Genomic DNA, 27,875 nt, shown 5'->3' on the forward strand with positions numbered 1-27,875 from the left:
GACGGCCGCTTTTCCGGACCGGAATTTCCGCCTCCCGCGTGACGCCAGGCTGGCGTCTTACGAGGGCGGACCTGTGGGCGGGACGGAGCTCGGGGTGTGTGTGTGGGGGAACGGTATTAAAGGCCGGACGCTTCCGGTAGAGGGGAGCTGTGGCGGGGCTTGCTGGGATCATGGCGGAGAATCACTGCGACCTGCTGCCGCCGGCTCCGGGCGGCCTTGGGGCGGGGCTGGGAGGCGGCCTGTGCCGCCGCTGCAGCGCAGGGCTCGGCGCCCTGGCCCAGCGTCCCGGTAGCGTGTCCAAGTGGGTCCGGCTCAACGTCGGCGGCACCTACTTCCTCACCACTCGGCAGACGTTGTGCCGGGACCCGAAATCCTTCCTGTACCGTTTGTGCCAGGCCGACCCCGACCTGGACTCGGACAAGGTGAGGGCCGCGCAGGCCAGCCGGGAGGGTCCGGGCCGCCCTGGCCTGCGCCCCGCCGCACACCCTCTGCTCGGTTCAGTGGAGACCTCTGCGGGCGCGAGCCATTATCTTTGGGCTCCGAGCCCCGCGCTCCCTATTCGCCAGCTCGACCCGGTTTCCTTCCGACTCTGTCCTGGGCCGGGGAAAGAGGGTGGCCCCTTGGCACCCACCACCCTCGAGGATACCCGGTCGCTTTACCTTGGGGCGTTTCTTTTCCTCTCCTTGCTTTTCAGTGGAAGAGGTTTTCTGGACCTGGGACTTTGCTTTGGATTTACTTTCTTTTTCTTTTTTTTAGGTTTTTAAATTTTTAATTTAGAGATAATTGTAGATTCACATGCAGTTGTATACTTTCTTTTTCTAACTAAAGTCTTCCGCCCAGGGTGTGCGAACACCTTCTGTTCTCCGTCCAAGTGTACTTGCTGGCTTTGGAAACAGAACGCTTTCCTTTCACACTCCGGACATTTGAATTAACGTTGGCTTGGGGGTTGACAAGGGAGGCCCTCTTCTCCCAGTGACTTGCATTTAGACCATGCTTTGCATCCCCGACACGCACCCACTCAAAGGCTCCTAAAGGGTGTCATCCATAGTATGGTTTTCCAAAGGGAATATTGCTCTTATTAAGGGGTGGCTTAGAATGTCAAGGAGACAGGTAGGGAATCTTCCAATCTGCGTTCTAATTAGCTTTGTTTTCCCACTGTGCTTCTCTGCAAGTTAGTTTGCAACTCGTCTTTCATCAAATTAAATATGCATACTGTAATTTGCAGTATTACTACAGATGATAATAGAGACTGTTTCGATTATCACTATTATTTTGCAAGAGTTATGTGGCAGAGGGAGAGGTAAGGATTGAAACTCAGAAAAAACGTGTTTGAAGAGTCATTTCCTATATTCTAGGCAGTTCACAAGCTGTGTACTAACTTTGCTGGGTTGAGTCTACATGTTTGCACTTGTCTTTGTGCTTTGCCATCTTGACATGGCTTTGCCTGAGGCTGCCCAGAAAGATTGGGATCCCTCTTCTAGTTTGAGAAGGCTGACAGACCATTCTCAGGCCATTCTCAACGTGGCTTAACCTTAAAATCAGGAAATGAGAACTCTTGAGTTACTGCAAAACCACAATCATGGGTAGAAATCAGGGTTTGAGATGCCAGCATCCCTGTGGTGCACCATCTCATACCCCTGCCCCTTCTGTTTCCATTGCTCATTTGACCAAGCCCTGCTCTCTAGAGAATTGACCTACCAGCAAATGACAGTCATCTTCAGGGTAGAAATAATGCTTTTGTTAACTATGATTTTCTTTTTATAGTGTGGGTGTGTGTTTTACTGTTTGGTTTTTCTTTTTGAATGACATGTCTTAGTGGTCATTTGCTTGTCTTTCTACTTAAGCATTCCTGTATTGTATGTTAAATTAGATTTTAAATTACCCTTGTCTATTGAGTTCTTTTGAGGCAAAAGCTGTCTCTTCAGCACTGGAACAGTTGATTCAAAGCCAGTTAACTTTGACACAGTTAAGGCAATTCATCCCTTTATTTTGCTTTCTCTGAAGACTACTTTGCTTTCTACTTAAGACTACTCATTATGCCTTTTTGTAGGAATTCTGGGAGGGGGATAGCTAATCTGTCAGACTGTATCTTTATTGTAGGTGCCTTTTTCATCATCATCCATTTAACCACATTTGATTTCCAAATTGTAAATCCAAAATTCACAATGTGTAGGTAATACAGCAGATACAGTGTCTGTCTTGTAAAATACTTGATAGTAAATAAGACTAGTTTTACTCACAGATAATTTGCCAGAAGGAATACTGCTAATTCACATTAGTCATGTTACTAAAGTGTTTTACTTGAAACGAGAAAATGTATAAAATGTTCCATGTTCTCCAGTTTTTTTTTTTGTTTTTTTTTTCCTGTCCATGGTTCTGATGCAAGTATGTCCTAAGAGAGTTCCCCTAGATAATTAAATCCTGAGTGAGGAATCTAAGGAGGAGGGTGGAGGGGAAGGGGTGTCAGAAGTGGGAGTCATTAATCACATGTTGGAAGACAAACAGGATGTTGATTCACGTGTAATGATCTCTAAGCCCTGACCTCAGAGTTGAGATTAATGAAAGGATATCTGACAGGTATTTCTTGGCAGAAGAATCCTTGCCCTGCATCTCACTAGTACTTATTGAGCTCTTGGGCATGCAGAATGCGGTGCTCTAGATAGGACCTGGGTGAGAGGTTTACGAGGGGAAGAATCCCCAAGAAGCTGAAGAACTTGGGGGGAGCCTGAGTGGTTGGGAGAGCACCCTGATAAAGCAGAATGACTGACTGGTGGGGAAGGGAGCTCGTAAACAGGCAGGTTGTTAGGGAAGGTGGGGAGTGCCACGCACATGGCTTGACTGCCCTCCTAGCCCTACATTTAAGCTTCTAAGCTGCAACTGCCCTCTTAGGTCCTTAGACCCCTGTTTGTAACCCACTGCCTATCATGACCTATGTCTTCAAACCCTTAACCTCTTGTTTCAAGGGCCAAAAGAAGACTCAAGGCCCAACTGGGTGTGAATGCCCACTTCCTCCTGGGCCTTCCTCCAGCAGGACTGTGGCTGTGCTGTGCATGCCAGTATCTGCTCATCTTCATCGTTTTCTCTTCCATGTTGTCATTGGGACAGACCAGATGGAATACTCCTTCCCAAAGTCTTGATTCATTTTGGTTTTATCTTTTTATATTCTATGCCACTCAGCCCATAGGCATTGTTGAAAGTAGAGTTTGTTGTTTCTAGCTGAACCAATCCCTGCTTTAGTGTGGAGATACTTTTCACGTTAAAGGAGAATAAGAAATACTGCTACTTTATGTTTGGAAACCACTCGGTTTGAGGAGGATTTGAGTCTTTGCAGCTGAGCCAGGCCTGGAGAAAACTGGTTGCACATGAACTTTTGCCCTTTGAACACACCTGTTGTCCCAGCTTCAGCGCTGCAGACTTGGTGGCATATGATGGGCCTTTGAGAGGTAGAGCAGTCACAATGCTCCTGACAACAGTATGCTCAGTGTTGGCAAGGAAAGAATAGGAAGGAAATTTTACAAGCAAGGGCCAGGTGATGAGAAGTGCTGTCTTTGAAGCTACTTGACAAGAGAAGTGGGGAATAACTTGGAGTGGAAATGGCAAGATCTGTTCCATGTAGCTTGTGCCAGGGAGAGCTGTGTCGGCCTTAGTGTGAGAATGAGTGGATGTCTGAGACACGGATGTGTTTGGTTTCATACTTTAGCTGAGAGCGTGGCACTGAGCATGTTCTTCACCCTGATGGTGAATTGTGGCTTATTCAGGACCAGAATGGGTTGTCCCTGTTTGTGCAGCAGGTGCTTGTCCTCAGTGAATCTGTGATTGCTACTTTACAAGGCACCTCATTTGAAAGCCTTTGTGACCTAGGCCACAAGTCAGAGCTGTAAGTTCCTGAGAAAAGGACTTGGTTTTTATGATAAAAACGAACTTTCCTGAGAAGAGCTTGTTTGGGGGCATCTGACCTAGGCCTGTGGCCTTTAGGCCTTCTTGCCCTCAGAAACACCTGAGGCTGGCCTGAGGGAGCTGGTTGTCAGCTGCAAGGTGGTTCCTCTTTCTGCCTACTGCAGATGCAGCCTTCTCTTGCTCTTGTCCAGCAAGGCAATGACAGGGCTTGGTTGAGAATAGGAGTGGGAAGACTCTGGTCCACCTGCCTGTCTTTGCAAGTAAAGTTTTGTTTTGTTTTCTTTTCCCTCCCCTCCCCTTCCCTTTGTTTCTGTCTGTCTGTCTGGTTTTTTTTTTTGAGACAGAGTCTCATTATGTCACCCTCAGTAGAGTGCTATGGTGTCATAGCTCACAGCAACCTCTTGGCTCAGCCTCCCAAGTAGCTGGGACTACAGGCGTAGTACTACAGAGCCACAACGCTTGGCTCTTTTTTTGTTGTTGCAATTGTCCTTGTTGGTTAGCTGGCCCTGGCTGGGTTTGAACCCACCAGCCTTGGTGTGTGTGGCTGGCACCATAACCACTGTGCTATGGGTGCCGAGCCTCTTTCTTTCTTTCTCTCTTTCTCTATCTCTTTCTTGACAGAGTCTCACTCTATCGCTCTGCGTAGAGTACAGTGGTCATCGTAGCTCATAGCAACCTCAATCTCTTGGGCTCAGGTGATCCTCTTGCTTTAGCCTCTTATTACAACACCCATTTAATTTTTCTATTTTCAGTAGAGATGGGGATCTCACTCTTACTCAGGCTGTTCTCAAACTCCTGAGCTCAAGCTATCTACTTTCCTTGGCCTCCTAGAGTGCTAGGATTACAGGCATGAGACACCATGCCTGGCCTGCAAGTAAAGTTTCATGGGAACAGAGATGTTTATTTGCTTATGGATTTTATATGGCCAGTTTTGCTCTTAAATGCTCAGCATGAAGTAGAATGTGAAACTGAAAGTTCTTAGCATCTGGCCCTTCTCAGAAAGTGAGTGCTGGCCCTGGTCAGAGTGGACAGCAGCAGCTATGGGCTGTGGTGGAGGTGCCCACTGCCCTGCCCTGGGTTTCCCCTCCCCCAGTCCTAACTGGTGAGCAACCCAGTGGCTGCTAGCAGGTGCTCATGGTTCCTTTGTGCAGACCTGTGGCATGTTGGCTCTTTCAGCAGTCCCTCTTCTGTGTGATCCAGGGAGTGGGCATGGGCTGAGACCTTTAAAGTCTGCTTAGCACTGGAGGGGCAGAGTCCTCACGGCCAAGGCACCAGCAGGCCACCTCTGCCCTGGGACACCCTCCTACCAGGCCTCACTTGAGCAGCTCTCCCTGGACTGCAGAGCACCCAGAACATTCCAGTCTGAGATTGGTATGATGGAATGTTTTCCTGGGTGGCAGAGTTAGACTCAGGGAGCCTGGGTTTGATTCTGCCTGCCCATAAGCCTGCTGTGTGACTTGGGGTGAATTAATGCACCTCTCAGAGCTTTAATTTCTTCCTCTGTAAAGTGAAGATGACGTGTCCCTCTTGCAGGAGTTTTGAGAATTAAAGAAGATGATGAGTGTGACACCTCCCTTGCCAGTGCAGGGTTCTGGGTCAGTGCAGTAAATAGAGACTATTCCCAGTAGTCTTTATTTCTGTGCTTTGTTTTTAGAAAGGATACGGCAAGAATGCTTTTTTCTCCAGTCAGAGTTTATTTCTGTTAATGTCTGGCTCACACATACACCCAACCCCATAAACCTCAGAACCTCAGGTTCTGGGCCAGGGGGCACATGGCAAGCAGGGCTGGTGGCTGCCACAGGTAGTGTGTGTTGCTGCATTGCTGAAGCCACCTGACCTGCCAGTCCCCTACTGCTCTTTCACCTGTGCTGTGGGAAAGGGGCAGAGCTTCCTGGGCAGCCACTGAGTTTTCTTCCAAGAAACTTGAAGTCTTCAAGCCCAGAAAATTCAGCCCCTCGGCCCTAGTCTGTACACACCACGTACTGGTGTGGCACCTCGTCCTGGTGGGTCTGGCTTCCTCCAGGGTGGGCTTCCATGATCTGTGTGTCAGGCTAGGGTGACGACTCTGGGGGTGATGCTCTGGGCCGACTCTTCCCCTGCCTGTGGGCCCTGTAGGGTTTTTGAAACAGTTAAAGGAGAGGCTTGCACTCCTGGGCACCAGGCAGTCCTCAGGGAGGAGAAAGAGGGTAGGTTAGGGAACAAAGGAGTGGAAGACCCACCCTTCAGCCCTGCAAGAAGGAAGGGAGGACTCTACTTGATCTGTTGCAGAGATGTGTGGGGGGAGGAGAGGCCACCTAGCAGGAAGTCAGCAGGGTGGTTGTGGGGACAGCTGGTCAGGAGGTCAGGGACAGCTGGTCATAAGCTACTTGTGAAACCCTTTGCTTCAGAGTGTCCTGGGATGCTGTCCTGCCTACCAGCACAGAGTGATAGAGCCTGGGACCTGGGAGGCCTTACCGCCAAGGCTTGCAGGGGCACCTCTTGAAGGTATTTGCAGCCAGGGAGCCTGGGTCATTCCTGAGTGGGGATTCTGCCCTGCGATCACATTTCCCACCAGTTTTCTGTTTTGTTTTATTTATTTAATTAGTTATTTGAGACATGATCTCTTTCTGTTGCCCATGCTAGAACACAGTGGTGTCATTATAGCTCACTGCAGTCTCTAATGCCTGGGCTCAGGTGATCTTCCTGCCTCAGCTTCCTGAGTAGCTGAGGCTACTGGTGCCTGCCACCACACCAGGCTAATTTTTCTTATTTTTTTTTTTCGTAGAGACAGGGTCTTGCTTCATTGCCTAGTCTGGTCTTAAACCCCTGGCCTCAAGTGATCCTCCTGCCTTGGCCTCTCAGAGTGCTGGAATTGTAGGTGTGAGCCACTGCACTTGGCCTTGCCTGTTTCCATTTCTGGTTGTTTTTCTAATGCAACATCTTTGTGGTAAGCACGCACTTAACCACCAGTATGATAGGAGTGTGGTATCTGTTGGGGACTCATTTGAGGTTTTCTGTAGCTAGTGTCCCTAGGGAGGAAGCCACCTGAGAAATCCAGCAGGTGGACGTGCCCTTGCCTGTGACATGGATGTTCACAGCAGCTGCGACCTGTGCAGGTGGCCTGTAGCAGTGGCATATAGCACCTAGCCAACTATCACCTCTTGCCACAGGCTGAGCCAGCACCTGTTTTTGCCTGTGGCACAGTTGCTAAGACCTGCTCCTAAGAGGGCCCCTGCTGCTGCTGAGCAAAACAGGACCCTCTGAAACAGACCTCAGCCTTCCAGGAAGCTGGTGAATTTGAAGCCTCAAGAGCCACACGGGGTGGGGGAGGTGTCAGATTCATGCGTCCGCTCTAGTTTGGTTCTTGCCAGGCTCTCTTTGAATCATGTGAGTACTGACATCCTAAATGCTAATTTCTAACCTGCACTGAATGGAATTGTGGTGCCATATGAAGCTGGGGAGGCATGCTGGGGGTCAGGGGCCGGAGGTCTGAGGGGGTACCTTCCAGGGAGGGTAGCCTGTTATCGTGCTGAGGGTTGGGATGACGTGGAGCCCTCGCTGTTCCTTTATTGCCCATGTGCCACAAGCATCTTGGATATCTAGGTGTGCACAGGGAGCCTGGACACCTGTGCAGGAGAGTGGAGTGTGCTGGCCCACCTGGACATCTGTGGCACCATTGCTAGGTGAGGCTAAGGTGTGCTGGAAAGGGGTATAGATGGGCAGGCAGCGGCCTGGGGGGCCCAGTACTGCTCTTTTTTTTTTTTTGCAGTTTTTGGCCTGGGCCCCGTTTGAACTCAACCTTGCCTCAGCCTCCCAAGTAGCTGGGACTACAGGCACCCACCACAATGCCCAGCTATTTTTAGAGTCAAGGTCTTGCTATGCCTCAGGTTGCTCTTGAACCTGTAAGCTCAGGCAGTCCATCTGCCTCAGCCTCCCAGAGTGGCTAGGATTACAGGCATGAGCCACCACGCCCAGCTAGTTTCCTCACTCGTGAATGGTGATGTCTAAGGCCTCTTATGGGTCAAAGATACCATAAAACAGAAGAGAGGGTAGAGGTGATGTTTTTGTCTGTGAATTTGAAAAAAGTCACTTGAAATGGATAATTTCAGAATGAAAACTTAAGTTTTTTGTTTTTGTTTTTCTGAGACACAATCTCAAGCTGTCACCCTGGGAAGAGTGTCGTGGCAGCATAGCTCACAACAACCTCCAACTCTTAGGCTTAAGCAATCCTCTTGTCTCAGTTTTTCTATTTTAATAGAGATAGGGTCTCACTGTTGCTCAGGCTGGTCTCGAACTTGTGAGCTCAAGCTATCCACCCGCCTTGGCCTCCCAGAGTGCTAGGATTACAGGTCTGAGCCACTGTGCTGGGCCAAAACTAAGCATTTCTTATTAGGTTGATCCCTGATATTGGTGCATAGAAAATTCTTTGCTCTTACATTTAGATTTCAGTGGGAAAATTTGACAGAATTTATTTTTCAGATTTGGTTTGCTCTTAACCCTCTAAATTTTAATTCTCCAGTGGCTGAGCCTTTTCTCCCACAGCACAAGGGTGCTTGTGAATGCTGGGGCATGACCAGCGGAGCCCAGTACATATGTGCTATGGTGAGCTCATGGGGTCACGATGGGATGTGCCACAGAATCATTTCCAGTGTGGGATCCACACAAGGGCCTGCTAGGCTCAAACCCCTACTCCTCACTGTTTTTGAGATTAATAGCTGTGTTGAGGAACATGGCCCAGGGGATGGGTGCCCTCCTTTCCTCACAGTGCTCTGCTAGCAAACAGTGTGGGAATGGAGAGCTGCTGTCCGATCAGCTATGGCCTCAGAGTGGGCAGGGCTTGTGCTACCTCCCTGAACATTGCTTTCCTGACTGGTGACCTGGTTGAGGATGCTGCCCTAGACTTGGGGAAGGGGTGGACAGGCCCAGCCCATCCCACCTTCAGGGTTTGCTTGGAGCCTCCCTCCATCTTGGGGCCAGGCAAGGGTCTCCTGAGGGTATTCATGTCATGGACTTAGCCCCACTTTGCCCCCAGTGTGGCCAGGGTACTGCTTCTATGGCCTGGAAACCGCCTTACCTGGCTTAATGGCTAGGGCTCAGGCTCAGGGTTGTTTGCCCCTGGAGACAGGGTGGCTCAGCCTTGCAATTGGGCCTCCTCATTGCCAACTTGGGTACCTCCATAAGTAGGTCAGACACTAATTCAGTGAGAAGGGGGGAAGGTGAGTAGAGGTAAATGATTTGTTGAGAAAGCTGTCTTCATTCTGGGTCTTTTACAAAAAAACCTAAACCATCCCTACTATATAAATGTGGTACATGTTTGTTATATGAATTGTGGGAAGGACAAGAAAGAAGAAGGAAGAGGAAAGCTCCTTTGTGTTTTGGCAGCCACCTGCAGCCTCTTGGTCTGTGTCCTGGCTGCCTTTCTTCAGAGCCTGCTTGTTTTCAGGAGTGTGGCTGCATGAGTCTGCTACATGAGGCTTTCCCTCCATGAGATGCAGACTCTTAGAGCAGGGCTCTGGCACCCATGTGGGCAGCTGCGGGGACTGTGCCAGTGCCTCCAGGTGATCCTCTCACTGCTTTTGTATATGTGAGCCTGAAACTTACATTCTAAATTTTGGGTGTTTTTGTATTTCTGTATTCTGCATTTTTCTTTATTTCTGCATTAGGGTGTAGGCTCTGAGTGGCATCATCTGCATTAGGACATGAGGTGCCGAAGGCCTCACACGTGTGTGGGTGCCTGAGCTGGTAGGCATTGTCCTTGGTGCCAGCACCATGAGCAACCCTTGCAGGTACTAAGTCTGGGGCCTGGGAGTGCTGTGAGACCCAGCCCATGTGTCCAAGGGAGGGCAGGCCTCAGCACACATTAGTCCCATTGGAATTTTGGGGTCTTGGGTTAGGACCAAAGCCTTGGATTAGGTGCTTCTTCTTGTGGAAGTTGAAGAGCTTCCCCACACACTCCCCCCATCCTGGCACTGCTGGCCCTGACCTGCCCCTATGCCTAGGCAGCTGGCCTCGTTCTTAAGGAAACCTACCTAGTTGGAAGGCGTCTTCAGGAGGAAACAGACCAGAGATCGCTGATGAGACTTCCCAGAGGAGGCAGTTTGGAATTTCCATCAACAGCATACTCTGTTCTGAGACCATTTATTATGAGCCCTCGCCCTGCTGGGATCCTGGGTCCAGGTAGCCTTGAAGCCTTTGTGGCTTTATTCCCTGAGAGTGCTGTGGGGCCAGCTGCCAGCCTCGCATCCTGCTGGTTGAAGAGCCGGGGACACCCTGAGGTCTTCAGGCCCACAGGGTTGAGCTGTGCAGGAAGAACATGGTATAATGAGGGTTCCCATCTGAAGCTCACTCTCTGGAGCTCACTCTTCAGGGGCACTGAGGAGGTGCCATTGCCCCAGCTGGTGAATTCGATCTTGAAGAGCCCCAGGAGAGTGAGCTCACTCTTCCTTGGGCAGCAGGTGTGTCTAGAGTGCCTGGCAGGTTCTAGAATGCCCCACTGACTTGGGGTATGTTCCTGATGGGAGAGTGCTAGCTCTGGGCAGTTGGGTTTTCATCCTGGGTCTGGGGCATGACCCCAGCTGTCTCCAGAGGTGCTCTTGGCCATGGTTTCTAAATTAGCATGAGTGCCCCATAATGGCTTCCTCTGAGGTTTTGGGGAAAATGTTTTTCTATTAAAAAAAGAATAGGAGCTGGGCGTGGTGGCTCAAACCTATAATTCCAGCACAATGTGAAGCCAAGACCAGAGGATTGATTGAGGTCAGGAGTTCCAAGACCAGCCTGGTCAACCTAGCAAGACCCCATTCTACAAAAAATACAAAAATTAGCTGAATGAGCACCTGTAGTCCCGGCTACTGGGGAGACTGGGGCAAGAAAATCATTTGAGCCCAGGATTTCAGTGGTACAGTGAGCTGTAATTGAACCACTGCACTATAGTCTCAGCAACAGAATGAGACCCTGTCTCAAAAACAAAAACAACATGGATTCATATGGATTTTTAAGATAAACCACAAACTACTGGAGGATCATTTGAGGCATGTGAAAAACCTGCGCATAGAGTACTGCGTTTGCTGATCCCTTGCTGGACAGAGATAAGGTGCCAAAGACACTAGTGTAGCCTCCTAGACTCTGGCTCACCCCTTCCCTGACTCTGACCAAGGCACATGGCTTCCTTTCCCTTGGAATTTGTCACAACTGCCGGATGAGGCCATGAGCCCAGCTCTGCCTCCTTGATGTACAGACAGTGAAGCTAGAAGGAACTTGAGGGTCATCTTGGCTAAATGTCTCATTTGAAAGATGGGGAAATTGAGGCCCAGAGTGGGCTGCCTCCTTTACATGTGGCCAAGTATAAGCCTAGCCCTCCACATACTGCATCCTGCTGGCTGGCCCATGCCTGAGCCCTGGCCCCTTAGGCTCTGCTGGTGGTTGCGTTTAGGGTTTCTGTCTCTCTTGCCCTGGCTCCCAGGGAGAACAGCAGCAGGCATCTTAGAATTTTTTGGTATCATTTTCTGGGTATCTCTGAGGGGCTGTTCCTTTAGAGTCTCCTCTTAATTGGATACAGGTTGGTGTCCCCACACAGTGCCAGCCTGCCCTTCCTTGGGGGCTGGGAACCTGGCACACAGGCTGCTGGCCCCTGGGCGTGGGGTACGCTCTGGGATCAGAGGCTGCACTTCAGTGTGTTGGGAGGGCTCACCAGGGTCAGCAGCCCTAGGGGCCAGATCTCTATAGCCCAGTGGGTCATGGTCAGAAGCTGGCAGGGTCTCACTTCAGGGGTGCTGAGGAAGTACCATTGCCCCAGCTGGTGAATTTGGTCTTGAAGAACCCCAAAAGTCATCCCAGGTTTGGATCGCCCTGGGCCAGGTGTGCTCTAGGCTGAGGCCAGACCATAGGCAGGAGTTCCTGCTGAGCGTTAGCCAGAAAAGCCACCTCTTGCAGGGGCACATCCGCTGGTCCCTGTCCTTTCAGTGTTGCGGGGTGGGCATCTCTTGCTCTGTGCGCCAGTGGCACTTGGTACTCTCTTTCCCAGGTCCCAGTGCCCAGTAAGATGCCTGGTTGCTGTCTTTGCTGGGAGGGCCTTGCTCACCACCTGGGTGCTATGGCAGGTGTGGGGACATGGGCCCCTGGTGCTCATAGCTGCCTGTGAGGTAAATGGGATGGCCTGGCCTTGAGTTCATGGTCTGACTGACTGAGGCTGGGCCAGGAGGCTGAGGCAGTGATGAAGAGGCTCTCTGAGGGTGTCTGGGGGCAGATGGCTGCATCACCATCTTATCTCTCCTTTGATCTCTCCCAGACCTTCAGCTGGGAGCCTGTTGAGGTGGCAGTGAGTGTGGATAACTCCTGAGTGTGGAGCTGTGCATGATCCCTGCCTAGAGTGGGTGGGAGGGGCCCTGCTCTGGTGTGGCAGTCTCAGCCTTTTCTTTCTAGATTGTGGTCCCTTTGTGGGCAATGGTGGCTATTTTTCACCAGTAGGGCAGGACTGCCACAGCATTCTTTTTCCAGAAGCTGCTCCAAGTTGTCTCAGGTTTTGCTTAGGGAAGAGTATGGGTAAAAGGTTGAGAGAAGAGCCTGGGGCTTCAGGCTGGGAGGCAAAACCCCTTAGGGGCACTTCCAGGAATACAGGTATGGGGGCCATGTGGTGGGGAGGCCTGTTGCAGTTTCTGCTTCCTTGAGATGCAGCAATACTGAGTTGGAGCAGAGGGTCTGTGTTGGGGAGGCCCATGGGAGAAAGAAGCAGCACAGAGGTGCCTGGGCCATGAGGGCTTCCAGTCCCAGTGCCACTGTGGCCAGTTCCACCACCCCCGTGTCCAGAGTTCTGATTAATTTTTCTCAGCAACAGAGTGCTTTGTCCCTTTGAGCCAAGAAAAGCAGGTTTTTATAGCTTTCATGGTGGGTAAAAAAAACTCTTGGAACCACTGGGTTTTACTGCCCAAACCGCAGAATTTTTGATGTCCGTGAGTGAAGGATAGGGTCTTGATACAGCCTGCAGCCTTGTGCTCGAGATAACCTCCTGCCTTCCTGTGTCTCTGGGCTCTGGTGCCTGTGGCACACCATGAACAAGAAGTCCGGGTTTTTCTCCACCTGCAATGATGCTGAGCACTGTCCTTCTGGGGCCTGAGTGTTCTCTGTGAAGCCCAGCGTTCTCATGGCCCATACCTGCTAAGTCTGTGTATGCCTGGGGAGCTGTTGTCTGCTCATGGAGGCCATGTCCACTCTGTGGAGTTACTTTGTCTCCCAAGCACTTGACCATGGGCCTTGCTGAGGGGGAAACTGGAGATGTACCTGGAGAGGCCTGCGGAAGGGAACAGGACCTGGGTGGGTTCTGGACATCTGACCAGATAGCACCAGCTTGAGGAGGGCAGGCATTGGCTAGAGAGGTTCTTCCAGTGGAGGAGGATGCAGCCTGAGGTCATTCCTGTTGCTTCCTGAGACTTTGGAACTCTGAGGGGAGGGCTCATCCACCACACCTTACCTTACAGCAAATACAGGGAGGGCCTTTTGATGCAGGCAGAACTTAAATTTGCCTTAGACCCCCAGATGGCAACAGGGTCTGTGGCTGGCAGGGTGAGGTAACAACCAGGTAGGGGTTCCCCAAGTTGCTGTGAATGTGGGTCTGTTTTGGGGTGACCCTGATGCCTCTGAAACTCATTGATGTTGCCTGGCTGTGGTTTAGCTGCAAGAGCCATTGTTTGTCATCTGGGACTCATGGTGTCTTATTCTTCATAGGATGAGACAGGTGCCTATTTGATCGATAGAGACCCCACCTATTTTGGGCCTGTTTTGAACTACTTGAGACATGGAAAGCTGGTTATTAACAAAGACCTCGCAGAGGAAGGTAAGTTGTTCTTTTGTTCAGATACCTTAGCTTTGGGGCCAGGGATCCTGATGAAGGTACTGATGGGCTCGTTTAAGACACAGACCCCCCTGGGCGGCGCCTGTGGCTCAGTGCGTAGGGCGCCGGCCCCATAGGCCGAGGGTGGTGGGTTCAAACCCAGCCCTGGCCAAACTGCAACAAAAAAATAGCCAGGCGTTGTGGCGGGCGCCTGTGGTCCCAGCTGCTCGGGAGGCTGAGGCAGGAGAATCGCGTAAGCCCAGGAGTTGGAGGTTGCTGTGAGCCGTGTAACGCCACGGCACTCTACTGAGGGCGATGCAGTGAGACTCTGTCTCTACAAAAAAAAAAGACACAGACCCCTCTGTTCAAAGCTTCCTGCCTGGAGTGAGTGCCGAGGCCTCACTCCTTCCAGAGATGTGTCTCAAGAGGCCACAGCCAGACAGGGCCTTGTAGAGAGGTGGGAGGATAGCTGGATGGGGCGGGGGCGGGCCTGAGCTGTACCCCCGATCACAGGTTCTTCAAGGGCTCCGTCTTTCAAGCGTCCAGTGAGTGATGCCCGTGGGGTTGGGGGCTCCTCCCTGGGGAAGCTGCTGATTTTACGGTGGTTTGGCTGATGCAGCCCAAGGCCCATGTTAGGGAAGTGCCCACTGAGTCTCACTGATGTGTCTGGACCCCAGCATGCTTGGCCTGCTTGTGCTCTGGTGTTGGCTTGGCTCAGAAAAGCCAGGGAGGCCTAGGCCTAAAGGTCCTGGGAGTTTCTAGGGTGTCTTGGCTCTGACTCCTCCTGCTTTGGCCACTTCTCTGGAATGATCCTTCCAAACCTGCTACTGCATCTCTGTCCTGGGATTTGGAGTGTGCCCCCTTCTCTCAAGTTCTGCACCCCCAGGGTTGCTGGTAATGTTCACTTGGCTGCTTTCTTTGGCAGTGAAATGTTTTTACACACGTTGTTTGCCTGAGGGCAGCTCCTTTGTGCTTTGCCTGTTTGTCCATTTATGGGCTGCCTATCCCAATTATAGGCTGCCTATCCCTAGTTTGCTTAGCCCTAGTTTGCTTGATCATGCTGGATGCAGATCAAGCCCCAGACCAATCTTGCCAGCCACCTCTAGCCTTGAACATTGGTGCTTTGAAGGGGAGCCTGGCACTCGTGTGTCCATCTGGAATGAGATGCCCTGTGGGTGACACTCTGGATACTACAGCTTGGGGCTTGTCCTGTGTGGCTCTGTCTCCAGTGGCCTTGTCCGAGTTGTCATACTATATGCAGCTTCCCTTTGGAAGGATCAGAAGAAATTAATAATACCAGGAATCCCTGAAGCAGAGTCCTTAGGATCTATTCTTAAGAATATCTGAGAGGTTTTAAGTTCCTAGATATGGCAGCCTTGGTAAGAGTCCTGGGGCTGGAGGCGACCCTCTCAGCCAGCCACAGTCTCCCCTGTAATGGGAAATTGCGGTGTTCAATGACTTGGGCATATGCAGCTTCAGCAGGAAAGGCCAGGCAGCACAGGGCAGGAGGCCTCCAGGAGGGGAAAAAGGTGCTGGTTACTTTCTCCAGTGTTTGTGGATTCAATGTGTGAGTTCCCTTGAGTGTCTGCTGAAGTCTGTCAGGGCAGGGCTGAAGGAGCTTCTGCTAGGCCAGCTTGGACCCACGGCAGGCAGTGACAGGCACAAAACATTTATTCCTTGGTTTGGTCTGGTCTGCTGAAAATTACAGTTAGTTTTCTCTATTCCAGGAGTGTTGGAAGAAGCGGAATTTTACAATATCACCTCATTAATAAAACTTGTAAAGGACAAAATTAGAGAACGAGACAGCAAAACATCACAGGTGAGACAAGTGACTAATGTGCCAGAAGCTTACAAGGCTTGATGCAAAGATGTGCCTCCCCCACCCCCTGCCTCCAGCTGATGGGCAGCCTCCCACTTGAGCCCTTTGAAGGGAGGCTGTCTCCGTTCTGATAACCCCTTTATCATTGTTAGTGCCTGATGACCTTGTCCTGCCTACTCTCCTTACAGGACCCACCTGGCTCTGCCCAGCCCCATGGCAGGAGCCCTGCTACTGGGGGAAGAGAACACGTAGGGCATCAAGCAGGGAGGCCTCTGAAGGGGGGCATTCCAGGCAGGAGAATGTCCAGAGGGAAGTGGTGGGGGCCTGGGAGGGTCTGTGTGGGTACCTAGAAGACTGGCTTGTGCTGGAAAGGAGGGAGGAGCCGTGCCTGGAGCCCTTATTTGGCCTGTTGGGCTGGCACTGTTTTCAGTGGGCCATGTCTGGCACCTCCTGTGAAGGGAGGCACTGGTGGGTCTTAGGCATTAGTGTTGTCATGGTGCTAGCTCTGCACTCTAGCACTGAGCCTCAGCTCCTTCAGGAAGACACTGAGAAGTAGATGTTGGCAACTGTTCTTACCTGAAACCCTCATATCCTCCATCTTCCCACAGTGGGGTTCCCACTACTGCCACCCAGGAAAGCTACTCCTGTGTGCCAGCTCACTTGGCAGACGGGCAGACCTTGTGCTGGCATACTTGGCCGTGTAGAGACTGGCTGGTACCCAGGCCACTTGGAGTAGTTGGTCAGTGGCTGAGCATAGGCACCCTAGGCAACCTGCTCTGGCCGTGGACACTCTTGGGTCACCTCATTGAGTTTGCCTTTCCTCCCTTTCCCCTTGGGCCCAGCCGCCCTACTCATGACCTGTGACCTAGGCTACGTTGAGCCTGCTTCAGTCTCCCCACCTACCTGGGGGAGGAAGAGAGACCCTCCTCTTGGGGGCTGGTGCATGGTCGTACCAGCAGCAAGTCTTATTCGCTATCCTGCAGATGAAAGCACTGAGGCTGGCTTGGCGCCTGTCGCACAGTGGTTACAGCACCAGCCACATACACTGAGGCTGGTGGGTTCAAACCTGGCCCAGGCCAGCTAAACAACAGTGACAACTGCAACAAAAAATAGCCGGGCGTTGTGGTGGGCGTCTGTAGTCCCAGCTACTCGGGAGGCTGAGGCAAGAGAATTGCTTAAGCTCAAGAGTTGGAAGTTGCTGTGAGCTGTGACACCATAGCACTCTACCGAGGGTGACAAAGTAAGACTCTGTCTCAAAAAAAAAGGAAAGAAAGCTCTGAGGCTGTGTGACTGGGAGACGAATGTGTGACTTTGTCACTGCGTATCCCTCCATGGCTCCAGAGGCCCTTCCCCTTCAATGTTGCAAGTCCCTGTCATGTTCCACATCATGCTTGGGTCTCCTGCTGGAATAGTGGCCCCATGAGGGAAGACTTATGTCTAGTGGCTCTAGGACCAGAACCGGCCTGGAGGGAAAATGTGTCAGGCAGGGGTGGCAGAAGACTGATGCAGGCTGAGGGAGCTAGTGCAGATGGGGGGTTCGGGTCTGTGTTAAATCATTCTCCAGGGCATTGCCCCTCAGGCCCTCCTGCCAGGTTAGGAGGTTAACTCAGAGGATCCATGTTGTTCCCCATGTGGAGCAAACACAGACATTCTCTAGTATTTCTGTCTAGCCACAGGTGCTCTGAGATTTCAGGAACGTGACTCATTTTATTTTGGAATTTAGAAATAGAAATATTTCTGGAGGCGAATGAGGAAGCCAAAAACAGCAGCTGTTGCAGGCCATGTGTTTTGCTTTTGTGGTGTGTTCAAGGTTGCTTTGGGCCTCATGACCTGAGCTGAGAGACAGAGAGTGAAGCTTGGCCTCACCTGTATCCGCTGTGAAGCTTCTCTGAGTCGGTGTCTGTGCAAGACTGCTTAGCTGGGACACAGGAGGTAGAGTATGGTGTGGCCTGGTCTCACCTATGGCTGTGTTCTTTGCAGGTGCCTGTGAAGCACGTGTACCGTGTGCTACAATGTCAGGAGGAGGAGCTCACACAGATGGTGTCCACCATGTCTGATGGCTGGAAGTTTGAGCAGGTGAGGGGCCTCTGGCTAGGCTGACAGCCACCCCTGGTGCAGCTGAACTTTGTCTTACAAAGACCCCAGGGCCTAAGGGACTAGGTGAGGCACCCGCCTCCTGATGGCTCCTAGAGGTGTAGGGCTTGCTGTCAGTGTCCTCCAGGTTTGCTGGGCTCACAAACTACAGCCTGTACACTGTCCTGGGAGTTTGGGGAGAGGGCGCTGGAGGTCCTGCCCTGGCCCCGAACCACTCCCTTACCCCTCTCTGACACTCTGCAGTTTTCCTTGTCACTCCAGCCCATCCTTCTAGGGACTGCCTTTCTGTGCTTTGTCTGACATCTCTGTGTGTGGCCTGACTTCACCCTTGTGTCTTCCTGAGCTTGCTGTACTGCTGGGCAGTGGGACCCTGCCACCCTGCACTGTCCCCTGCCCTGTGCCACCCCTTGCTTGCCCATGACGGAGGAGACACTGCTGGGCTCCAGTTGTCTCTCCTTCCTCTCTGGTCTTACTGGCCAGTCAAATCAGGAACCAGGGCTTCCTTGAGTCCTTTAGGGATCACTGCCATGTCTGCACAGGACTTTCCCCAGCAGACTCAGCAGGAGGAGAGGCCTAGGCAGCATGAGCTGTACTGGGGCACTGTGGCCTGTCATTGGGGAGCTCAGGACACTAACAATGTGGTCTCTGGCTGGAGGTGTTTGCCCACAATCTTGTTGCCACTGTAGCTGTTTAGAGGCAGATACTGAGGTTGGGCAACAGGACCTGATCAGCCTTTCATCCTGACACTTTCCTCTGTCACTCACTTCTGTCTGAAGCAGGTTCTGTCCATGGCTGAGAGCCCCTGCAGAGAATGTGGTTCCCTGTGGCCTCTCCTTGTCATGGCTTCCCTTTCCTTTGGATCTTTTGAAAAAATGGATCACTTTGTAGAGTGCTTGGAGTCTCCCTTAAAATGTGGCTGAAGACAAGTTCAGTCTGCTTTTGCATCCCACCCTCCATGTTGGACCCCTGGTCTGGTGGGCAGTAGGTAACACCCTGGTCTCTGCTGGTTAGACGGCAGCGTGTTGGTGCACATCCTGCCTTGCCAGGGGCTGGGTGGGATCCTCCGCCTTGAGTATGCGTGTTTCTCATACTCTGATCCCGTCAAAATGGTGCCAGAGACTCGCATGGGTTCAGAAACCTTCCTTTGGTGGAAGAACCTGTCCCTTGGTGGTGACCTTAAGTAGGGCTGGGGCCATGGGAAGCTGTTTTATCTGTTCAGGGCCTATGAAAGGGTCATCCTCACAGTGTCTGAGGCTCTTCTACTGTCGGTGGCTTTTCTGGCTGGAAGGGTGGCTTTCCTGCCTCCTGGGTCCTCTGCCCATGGCCAATGTAAGGACTTTGTCTGTAGCTCTTCTGGGTGGATCCCAAATCCACTGCAGAGAGCGGGTTTCTTCCCACTTCTTGATTCTGACCTGCTTTGCACATTTGTCCCTCAGGACATCCTTCCAGTTCGTGCCATTGAAACCCCAAGAGCCAGAACTGCTGAGCTGACAAGTGGCCAGGGAAGAGGAGTGGAACCCCAGGGAGGCTCTAGGTCCCCTTTGATTCCTTCTTTGTAAACCACAAGCCCAGGGTCACCTACGTTAGTGATGAGGTCAGAATGGGGCTTCTGAGCAAGGTGTGGAAATGGAATGCCCTGTGAGTGCATAGGGTCTCAGGCAGATGGTGGCTAAAAGTGTCCCATGGAGGACAAAAAGTACTCTCCTACAACTGCTGACCCAACACTGGCACCCCTGCAGTCAGCCTCACTGGGCTGTGTCCTCCACTGCCTACCAGATGGTCCCCCATCAGCACAGGTGCTGGCCTCTCCTTGCTTTGTGGACAGCTCTCCTGGCCTCTCATCCCACATGAGCAGATCCATACATAGGGAGGCCAGAGAGTGAGTGACTTGATAAATAAGCCATTAATGTTCTTACTATGATTTTAATAGTTTATTTTGATTAATTTTGTGTTTAAAAGCATGAAGGTATTTGGCAACTCCTATGGGGGGCTGGAGGGGGATGCTGGCTGGTGCCCTAGAGGGATGCAGGGGGCATTCCGCAGGTCCCAGTCAGTCCTAATCAGATCAGCCCAGAACTCAGGCCCAGCTTCCCAGGGTGCCTGTGAGACTCAGCATGTGGGCCCTGGGCTCCTCCTTCTCTGTACCCCGCACAGTTCCAAATTCCCTGCCTTGCTGGGTACACCTTCTCTGTACCCAGCCACAGTGGTCTTGCTTGCCTGGGGGTCAGTGGCAGGCACACACAGATGTGGCAGCTCATTTTTGGTGCAGGCCTCACTTGTCCCCACCCCACTGTCCTTCCAGCCCTCCCCTGTGGCAGTTGGTCACTGTCCCTTATTGGCCCAGATGGCAGCACTGAGGTTTAGTGTTCCCATTGGCTGTGCAGTCAAATGGTGGTGTGGGTGTGTGCACACGTGCTGGGACAGGTGCTTCACAAATTTCTTTGCTGTTGGTTTGTTAACCATCTCCTGAAACCCACCCTCAATTTCCCCGAGGGCTGGCAGGCTCTGCTAGGCTGTTTGTGACTGTTGCCTTCCTTGAAGTGGGCGTCCGGAAGCCCAGGCACCTGTCACATGGTCCTCTCACGTGTCTCCCTCCAGCTTGTCAGCATTGGCTCTTCCTACAACTACGGGAATGAAGACCAGGCAGAGTTCCTATGCGTGGTTTCCAAGGAACTGCACAATACCCCATATGGCATGGCCAGTGAGCCCAGCGAGAAGGCCAAGGTGAGCAGTGCTGGGCAACCTAGTGCCCTGAGGGAGGCTCCTACCTGTAGAGGGGGATTTAGAAGGCTTTTTCTTCTTAAGCTTCATCATTTCTTGCCAGTCTCAGTAAGCCTGGCATCCAGGCCCCCTGCTGGCCAACCTGACATGTCTCCTGCCTGCCTTGTTAGAGGCAGGGTCTTCATGGAACCAGGAGTCTGTGAACATAGGCTTCCCTCAGGCCATGTGGCAGGGTTGTCCTAGAAGTGTCCTCCAGGCCTGCTGGCAGGGGGAATACTACTGTGGGCTGTTCTCTTGGAGAACCAGGGATCCTCTGTTCCCAGGGGACAGCCACCAGTGGTGACTACGAGACAGGCCCTTTTGCCAAGTGGATGGATGGACTCTTAGGGGTCAGCATCTGCCTGTTCTTAGCATTGGTGTTTAGTTTTTAAAAGGAGAGTGTCCTGCAGGCTCTGTGAGTGTTAGGCTCTGTGAGTGTCTGCCCACCATGGCGGCCAGCCCTGAGTGGACTGGGATGGACCCCTGCTGGGCTCAGGCCCTCTGTCTCCTGAGGAGGGTACTGGAGGCCAGGAGAAGACATAGGGAACTACTTGCCTTGATGGCTGTGGATAAGCCTATAGGTAACCATTCTGGTGATGTTTCCTCTGGAAGTGTCCTTAAGGTTGGGGCTCCAAGACAGACAGATGCTCTGTCCCTACAGAATCTAGCATTGACCTGGGCTAGCTCTACCTGGCAGGACTCCTGTGCCTCTGTTCCAGGGAGCCTGCAGCCTGCTGAGGGTATCAGGAGGGGTCCGGCAGGACCTGGGAGGTGGCAACAGGCCTCTATGGGTGGCCATCCTGGGGGGTGAGTCATGGGCCTACAGTTGACCCTCGAAAGGCTCAGGGCATAGCCAAAGAGCCTTTGAGGTGGGTGCCAGAAAAGGCCAGAACTGAATACTGAAGGACTCCTGGGGTGACTTCATACTCTGGCTATGGCCTCTGGCTAGTTGCCAGAGCATTTGTTATCATGGCTGGCAGCCACCTGCCCAGGACCAACCTTGTGAACCTTTCTAAGTCTTCCTTGGGAGATACGGGCTTGGGAGCAGGTAGAGTCACCAAGTGTGTCTTTGGGGGCTAAGCCATCCAGGCCCATAGCAGCGGTCTCGCCATATTGACGTAATGGTGTGTGCTTGCAGTGGGCGACTGCCTGGGCCTGAGCCTCCTGTCCCCGGCCTCCCAGTTAGCTGTGTGTGCAGACACCAGGCCTGTTGTGTCAATGCCAAGCCTGAGGACATGCTTCCACTGAGTCTGGTGTCTAGAAGGCAAACCCACCTCCCTGAGAGCCCCAAATCCAGTCACGAGCAGGCCCTTCATTCTCTCTTTGAGCAGTTGTGGGTTCTTTTATAAATTGTTTCATTTTTAGATGCTTTTATTTTTGGACTTAAACTGTCTTCATAACCAAGCTCACCAGGGCATAGTTTGCTCAGGTGGTTCTTCATTTGCAGAAAGGATACATTCTGTTCTGTGAGGAAGCCCCAAGTATGACCCCAAATCCCTTTACTGTTGAAACATGACCCTGTTTCTCTCTCTAAAAATACTTAGCTCTGAACTAAGGCGGGTACATGGCTTCTAAATGGGGCAGTGGTGGCTCCCCTGAGGCAGAGCTTGGGTCAGGGTCTTTGGGAGCCATGGAAGATTGGGGGCCAGATCTGGAGGACAGAGGGTTGGGGGCTCCTTTGTGCAGCCTGGTTGGAGCGGGGTTGCATTTCTGCAAGCAGCTGACTTTCCTGCAGCATGTGCTGGTCTCCTGGTACTCCTGGGCAGCCTTTTCCCCACTCAAGTTGGAACTGGTGGAGGTGAGGGATGTCAGAGCCCCCAAGAATGTGGCAAAAAGTCTACACACAGGTGTCCTCACTGTAACACCAGCTGCAAGTACAGAGACCCCAAACTACTGTCAAGCTGGAGAACTTGCTAGAAGGACTCACAGAACTTAAGCAGTTCAACTCAGGGCCACTATTTATTTATTTATTTATTTATTTTTTTTCGGCCGGGGTTAGGTTTGAACCTGCCACCTCTGGCATATGGGACCGGCGCCCTACTCCTTGAGCCACAGGCGCCACCCCTCAGGGCCACTATTTATTATAGAAAAATATAGCAGAATGGGATCAGGTCAGCTAGGGGAGACTTGGGCAGAGGCCCGGAGAGGCCTCCTGCTGGATTTAGGGCATGTCCCTTCCTCCCACCCATAGAGAACCAGTGGCCAGAGAAGCTCCTGAGCCTTGGTGTCTGCGATATTTCTGGGGCTCCACCCTCTGTTATCCAGAAGTGGAGCTTGTCCACTGTGACCATGGCCCCCAGGCCAGCAAGGGATGAAAGGCCACCTCCCAGGAGCCCAGGTGAAAGGCTAGGCTTCTTTTGGGGAATGGTTCAGTTTTTTTCTCGAGTGGTGGGATAGGGCCAGCTCTGTAACTTAGGGGTGAGAACCATCCCCTGGGGCAACAACAGGCCCATGGCCCCTGACCCTTGCCATGGGGCTTCCCTCCTATCTGCTGGCTCTCCCCCCTGACATATCTTCTTCTCCACGATGCACGCTGCCCACCTCGCCAGAGTGATGATGAGGACTCAAGTTACCCAGGGAGTGACTCAGATTAAGTGTAGATGTCATGGTGAGCTCTGCACCCTTACAGTTGACCCATGCACCATAGATTCCCTGGCCCTCTGACCCAGCTGACCCTTGCCCACATCTGTCCTGTGCCTCTAGTTGGTGAGAACCTTCTGTGCTCTGTGCTGACTGTAGATCCATAGTAGAGCTGCCTGTGGTGGTGGGGCTGTTGCTAGGACACTGGGTGTTGCACTGTTAGTGTCTCCTCCATGATGCCATGGATAGGAGGATGGGCATTTGCTGCAATGGTAGAGAGCCGTTTGCCCCAGGCCAGGCTGTGGACATCAGCAGGTGTGGACTGGAACACCTCCTGTGGCTGAGTAGTGTGTGCTCACTCTAGCCTGCTGGCCCCAGTGGGCAGCCTTCCTGCGCAGCTCAGGCCACTGGGCTCAGGGCCACAGGGTGGGAGGCTGTGTAACAGATGGTGGACCCCCATCTTGGACACCAGAACCTGGGATGTCCTTTGCTCTGCCCAAGCCAGGGGATGCCGCCACTGTCTGGTCCTGAAAAACATGTCAGCCGCCTGAGCCTTCCTCATCTCCGAAGTTGGATGCTGCCCTCCTTATAGAGGGTGGTCCTGGGTGGGAGCCTGCCCAGAAGAGGTGGGTCCCACCAGAGCTCTGTCTAAGACAGACAGTCACAAGTCCCAGGGCCTAGTTTTGCTGACTCCTCTCTGCTCAGCTGCCTCCAGCTCCGCATGGGGTGGGTGGGCTCCACTGGTGTGGCACCTGCGTCTCCTCCAGATGTCCCATCAAGCTCGGTATCACAGTGCCTTTGTTGGCCAGGAGGGGCTGTGCTGTAACACAGCAGGAGGTGCTGGGGAGGTACTGGAGAGCAAATGGGAGAGAGGGCTGGTGGGTGGCCAAGAGGCACTCAGACTGTGTAGGAACTGGGACAGGCCAGGAGTTGGGAGTGTCAGGGGACAGGCAGGAGTGACTCAAGGGAACGGTCTGTCATTTGAGCTCTTCAGGACAAGCCTCAGGGAGGTGAGCAGCTGCCAATGGGCTCCCTGTGAGTCATCTGGCTGATTACCCTGTTGTGTTGTCAAGTTGGGCTTGTGGTTTTCTGGCCTCTGGCCTGGTGCTTAGCAGCCCAGACATGACATGTGGGGTCAGTCACTGCTGAGTTGACTCCCAGTGAGATGTGCCAGCTCTAGTGCTCCCTGCTTGGGGGTACAAGATAGCACCCCTGTGTCGACCTTTGGGGCTGCTGTGGTTCATTTTAGGGGTTCAGCTGAGCTAGTGCCTAGGTCAATCCTCAGGGAGCCCTAGGCAGGCAGAGGTAGAGGCCAGTGAGGGGATCAAGATGGGTATGGGGGATTCCCAGGAAGCCTGGCATATGGACATATAACAGGGTGTAGGGGCGGGGGAGTTGCGGGCTGCAGGAGGTATGGGGAAGAGAGGAACATGTCAGGGCAGGGGCTACTGAGGGACCCCAAGGGCCAGCTGCATATGCCTGCCTGAGACTTGGGACTGGGTTAGGCTGAGAGATTCAGTAGGCAGTGCCTGTCAGGTGGGTGGTGAACCCTCAGGTGGGCTCTGCACCCTTGGGAGGCAGCAGCAGTCTGAAAAGCACAGGTGAGGGGTGAGGCAGAGGACCCTGGGAAGCAGGGGACAGGTTCCCTGGGCAGACAGCAGGGACTGCCATGGGAGGGGGTGTGTGTGTGTCTGGGGTCTTGCCAAGGATCTACCCTTGTCAAGGGTTATGCCAGGGTGTCTCACAGTGGGTCAAGGGGACCATAGGCTTATTGCTGCGAGGGAGCCCTTAGGACAAGGGCTGATCTGTTTGGCAGGGGCTGAGTGGGGAGTGGTGAACCTGGGTGGGGCCTGCATGTGGCCAGGGCACAGGATGTACAGGTGTGCCCCCTGCCTATGGGGACTCTGGCCTCCCATGCCAGTTTCCTCTGGGCCCCTGAGCTGAGTGATCTGTCTGTGGCCAGCTCTGGGCCTATGGGCTGAGTTCTCTGCAGCAGGTGCTTGGTCAGGGCAATTGCCTCATCCAGGGTGTGATCCTTCGTTCTCTGTGTTTGGTGTTTTTCAGATTTTGCAAGAACGGGGTTCAAGGATGTGAGAGACAACAACAGTATTGACAGCTGAAGAAATGAACTACCTTTTCCCAAGATGCAATGAACCGCCTTGTCTAGGAAGCTTGGCTGTGAGAAGAAACCTGCTTTTGATAATTTTCCTAGAGATCTGGGTGTGAATCCTTTTTTGCCTCTGAGGTGGGTGGTGAGAGACAGGCCCAGCTGTCTAGGGCCAGGCATCCCTACTGGGAGGAGGTGCTGTGGCCAGCGGGTACTGTCTCTGGGGGGCTCTGTCTTTTCCAAGTGCCACATGAGACTGAGGCAGGATGCTTCTGAGGAGTCCGTGTTATCACTGAAGACCGTTGAAAGGACAGCGTTCTTGGTGCTACATGAACAGTCTGTAAAGGCAGCCTGGGCCTTACTGGCAGGGGAGGCAGCAGCCACATCGAATGTCCAGTGTACTGGGCCTCTGTCCGGGAATCTGTGCTGTCTCCCAGATGTGCTCGTGTGACGGTTTCTCAATCTGGGCAACAGTTCCTGACACAGGTGGCTTCTTTGTCATCACTACTTCCTGGCATCGCTCCCAGGACCTGATCTCCTTCAAAAACAGGCAGCAAGCCGAGCCTGCTTGAGCCTCAACGGTCAAGGCTTCTCAATTTGTATTTTCCAGGAGAGAGAACTTTGTATCCCTTTTTTCAATTGTGGTCATCTCCCCAGTGTTCACTCTCCCTAGAAATGCCTACAGGTGTTGTTCTGTTTGGGTTGATCTGTTAATTAATTAATCATGGGGGGCAGAAGCAGTGCCTCACCCTCCCGCTCTGGGGGAGCTGGCGCCCGTCAGTGCCTTGTCGCGGCTGGGACAGAGGTTGGGCTGGAGGCCTGTCCACCCGGCTTCTGGAGCTGATACTCTGGGTTACGTTGACTATTTTGGATGTTTACAGCGTATCACAAACATTTCTCTCCTCTCGCCAGCTCTCTCGTTTTCTCTGTATAACTATGCAGTCCTCTCTCTCTTCCTGGGATATTCAAGACTTCACACAGCCTGCACAGGCTCTGCCATCTTACATGACATTGGAGCTACTAGAATTCCCTAGAAACTGCTGCCTGTGTGCTTTGCAGACCTCTCAGCTGGTTGTGGGACTTGTCAGAGTCTGGCGGACCTGGCGCAAATGAGCAAGCTCTTTGCTTCTCGGACTCTGGCCTCCCAAGGGGAGCTGTGCAAACTAACCACTGGGGGCTGCCCACATGTAGGTCAGAGGCTCTGACAGTGTCTAGTGTCAAATGCTTCTGGAGACTTCCTGCCTAGGCCTCTTCCCCTTCTTCTTTGCCAATAACCTGATTAACCAAGCTCTCCAGCATCTAGGACTTACCTCCTCGTTTTTGTAAGGTCTCTTGTATGTTGTTACATGTTTGGTTTAAACAGTTTCTAAAAGCCTTTCTATAGGGCAGATTTGGCCACTGGCTGACCTGTCCTCCCCAGTGGAGCCCCAGAAGGAAAGTGGCCTATTGTTGGCCACAAGGTGTGCTCTTTGGGGAGCTGCTGGCCACTTAGCATTGTTTGATTTATGACCTTGACATAATAGATAGGCTTGTGATTTTTTTAATTTAAGGATGTTAAGACTTAATTCACTAAAATTTATTCTAAGGGGATATTTATACTTTTATACTTTTTTAGGTATCCGTATTTTATCAGCTTACTGTTTAATGCCTAAGTTTCCCCTGAAAATAGCAAATAAAATTGTGTATTTATGAATGAGCATAGCAACTGTTAGTGTCTTAAGACGCACAAGGATGCTCCCGCCAAGGAAACACCAGCCCAGTTGCTCAAGGCTCTGCCTCAGCACAGTCGGGCTGGGGTGGAGCCAGGCTGTCCAAGTTCTGTCCCTGGTGGGGCTGGCTTGGGCCAGGGCTGGCAGATTCGAGCTGGACACCTCACCTTCCTTTTATTAACATCATTCCCCCACTCCCAGGGGAGAGAAGACCAAATACAGATGACTTTTTATGAGACTAGACTTGAACTCCTGGCCTCAAGCAGTCCTCTTGCCTCAGCTTCCAAGGTAGCTGGGCACTATAGGTGCCCACCATGCCCAGCTCAAGTGAGGTTTTCTGAAAGTACTGATACTTCATGTAGTTCATAGCTACTCAGTCACTTGAGCTCAGGCTTGGAGGCAACTCTCTGGGGCCTGGCACCCCTGTCTGACCTGATGGCTGTTCTGTGGAAGCTGCCAGGCTCCCTGCTCCTTGAGGAAAGTTCCTGTTTCCAGTGTCCCCTGGAGGGCTTTGGCTGCCTGGGGTTGGCCAGGAATTTTTTGACCCCAGGATGCTGGAGTCTCCTAGCCTTGTCCTGTGGCCAGCCAGGGTGATAGACCCATTCTGACCTATCAAGGCCCTTATGAGGACTGTCCTCTCTTGGGCCGGGATGGTAGGGGGGTGGGGGGGTTGCCTTCAGCAGAGCCAGGGGTGTCCAGTGTGCAGCCAAGGGGTCTTTCAGTTGCCTGAAACCAGAGCATGCCTTGCAGCCCTTTGGCTGGGCAAGATGTGAGCCTGTGGGAGAGGCCTGAATGTGGTGGGGGTCCCCAGTCAAAGCCAGAGCCTCCCTTTCATCTGAACAAAGGCTGAGAGGGAGTCTGGCTGCCCAGTCTGGATCCTGGGCTGGGCCAAGGGCTTTTAGGGCCGCTGGATCTACTCGGCAGGGGGACCCCTGCCCCTCCTCAGACTGTGAGCCTTTGGCACCACCTTCCTGCCATAGGGGCTAGGGGACTATCAGCCCTGTGGCTCCAGGAAGCCAGAAGGCAGGTCTCCAAGACTGCAGTTCCCAAACATTGGGCCTTCTGCAGAGCCCTACCTAGAGCCTTCCAGGGCATTGCAGTGGGCAG

General features: G+C 52.5%; 1 protein-coding gene across 1 annotated transcript; it reads left to right on the top strand.

Moving 5' to 3' along the window:
- Positions 1–114: 114 nt before the first annotated feature.
- On the top strand, positions 115–26,752 carry KCTD5 (potassium channel tetramerization domain containing 5). Its single transcript, XM_053556240.1, has 6 exons — positions 115–422; positions 13,594–13,702; positions 15,427–15,518; positions 17,499–17,594; positions 20,211–20,336; positions 25,017–26,752. Exons 1-6 carry the CDS (start codon positions 171–173, stop codon positions 25,044–25,046), a joined length of 705 nt encoding a protein of 234 aa, XP_053412215.1. The 5' UTR covers positions 115–170; the 3' UTR covers positions 25,047–26,752.
- Positions 26,753–27,875: the final 1,123 nt, after the last annotated feature.

Source organism: Nycticebus coucang, chromosome 12 (genome assembly GCF_027406575.1).
Source record: "Nycticebus coucang isolate mNycCou1 chromosome 12, mNycCou1.pri, whole genome shotgun sequence".
Lineage (NCBI taxonomy): Eukaryota > Metazoa > Chordata > Mammalia > Primates > Lorisidae > Nycticebus > Nycticebus coucang.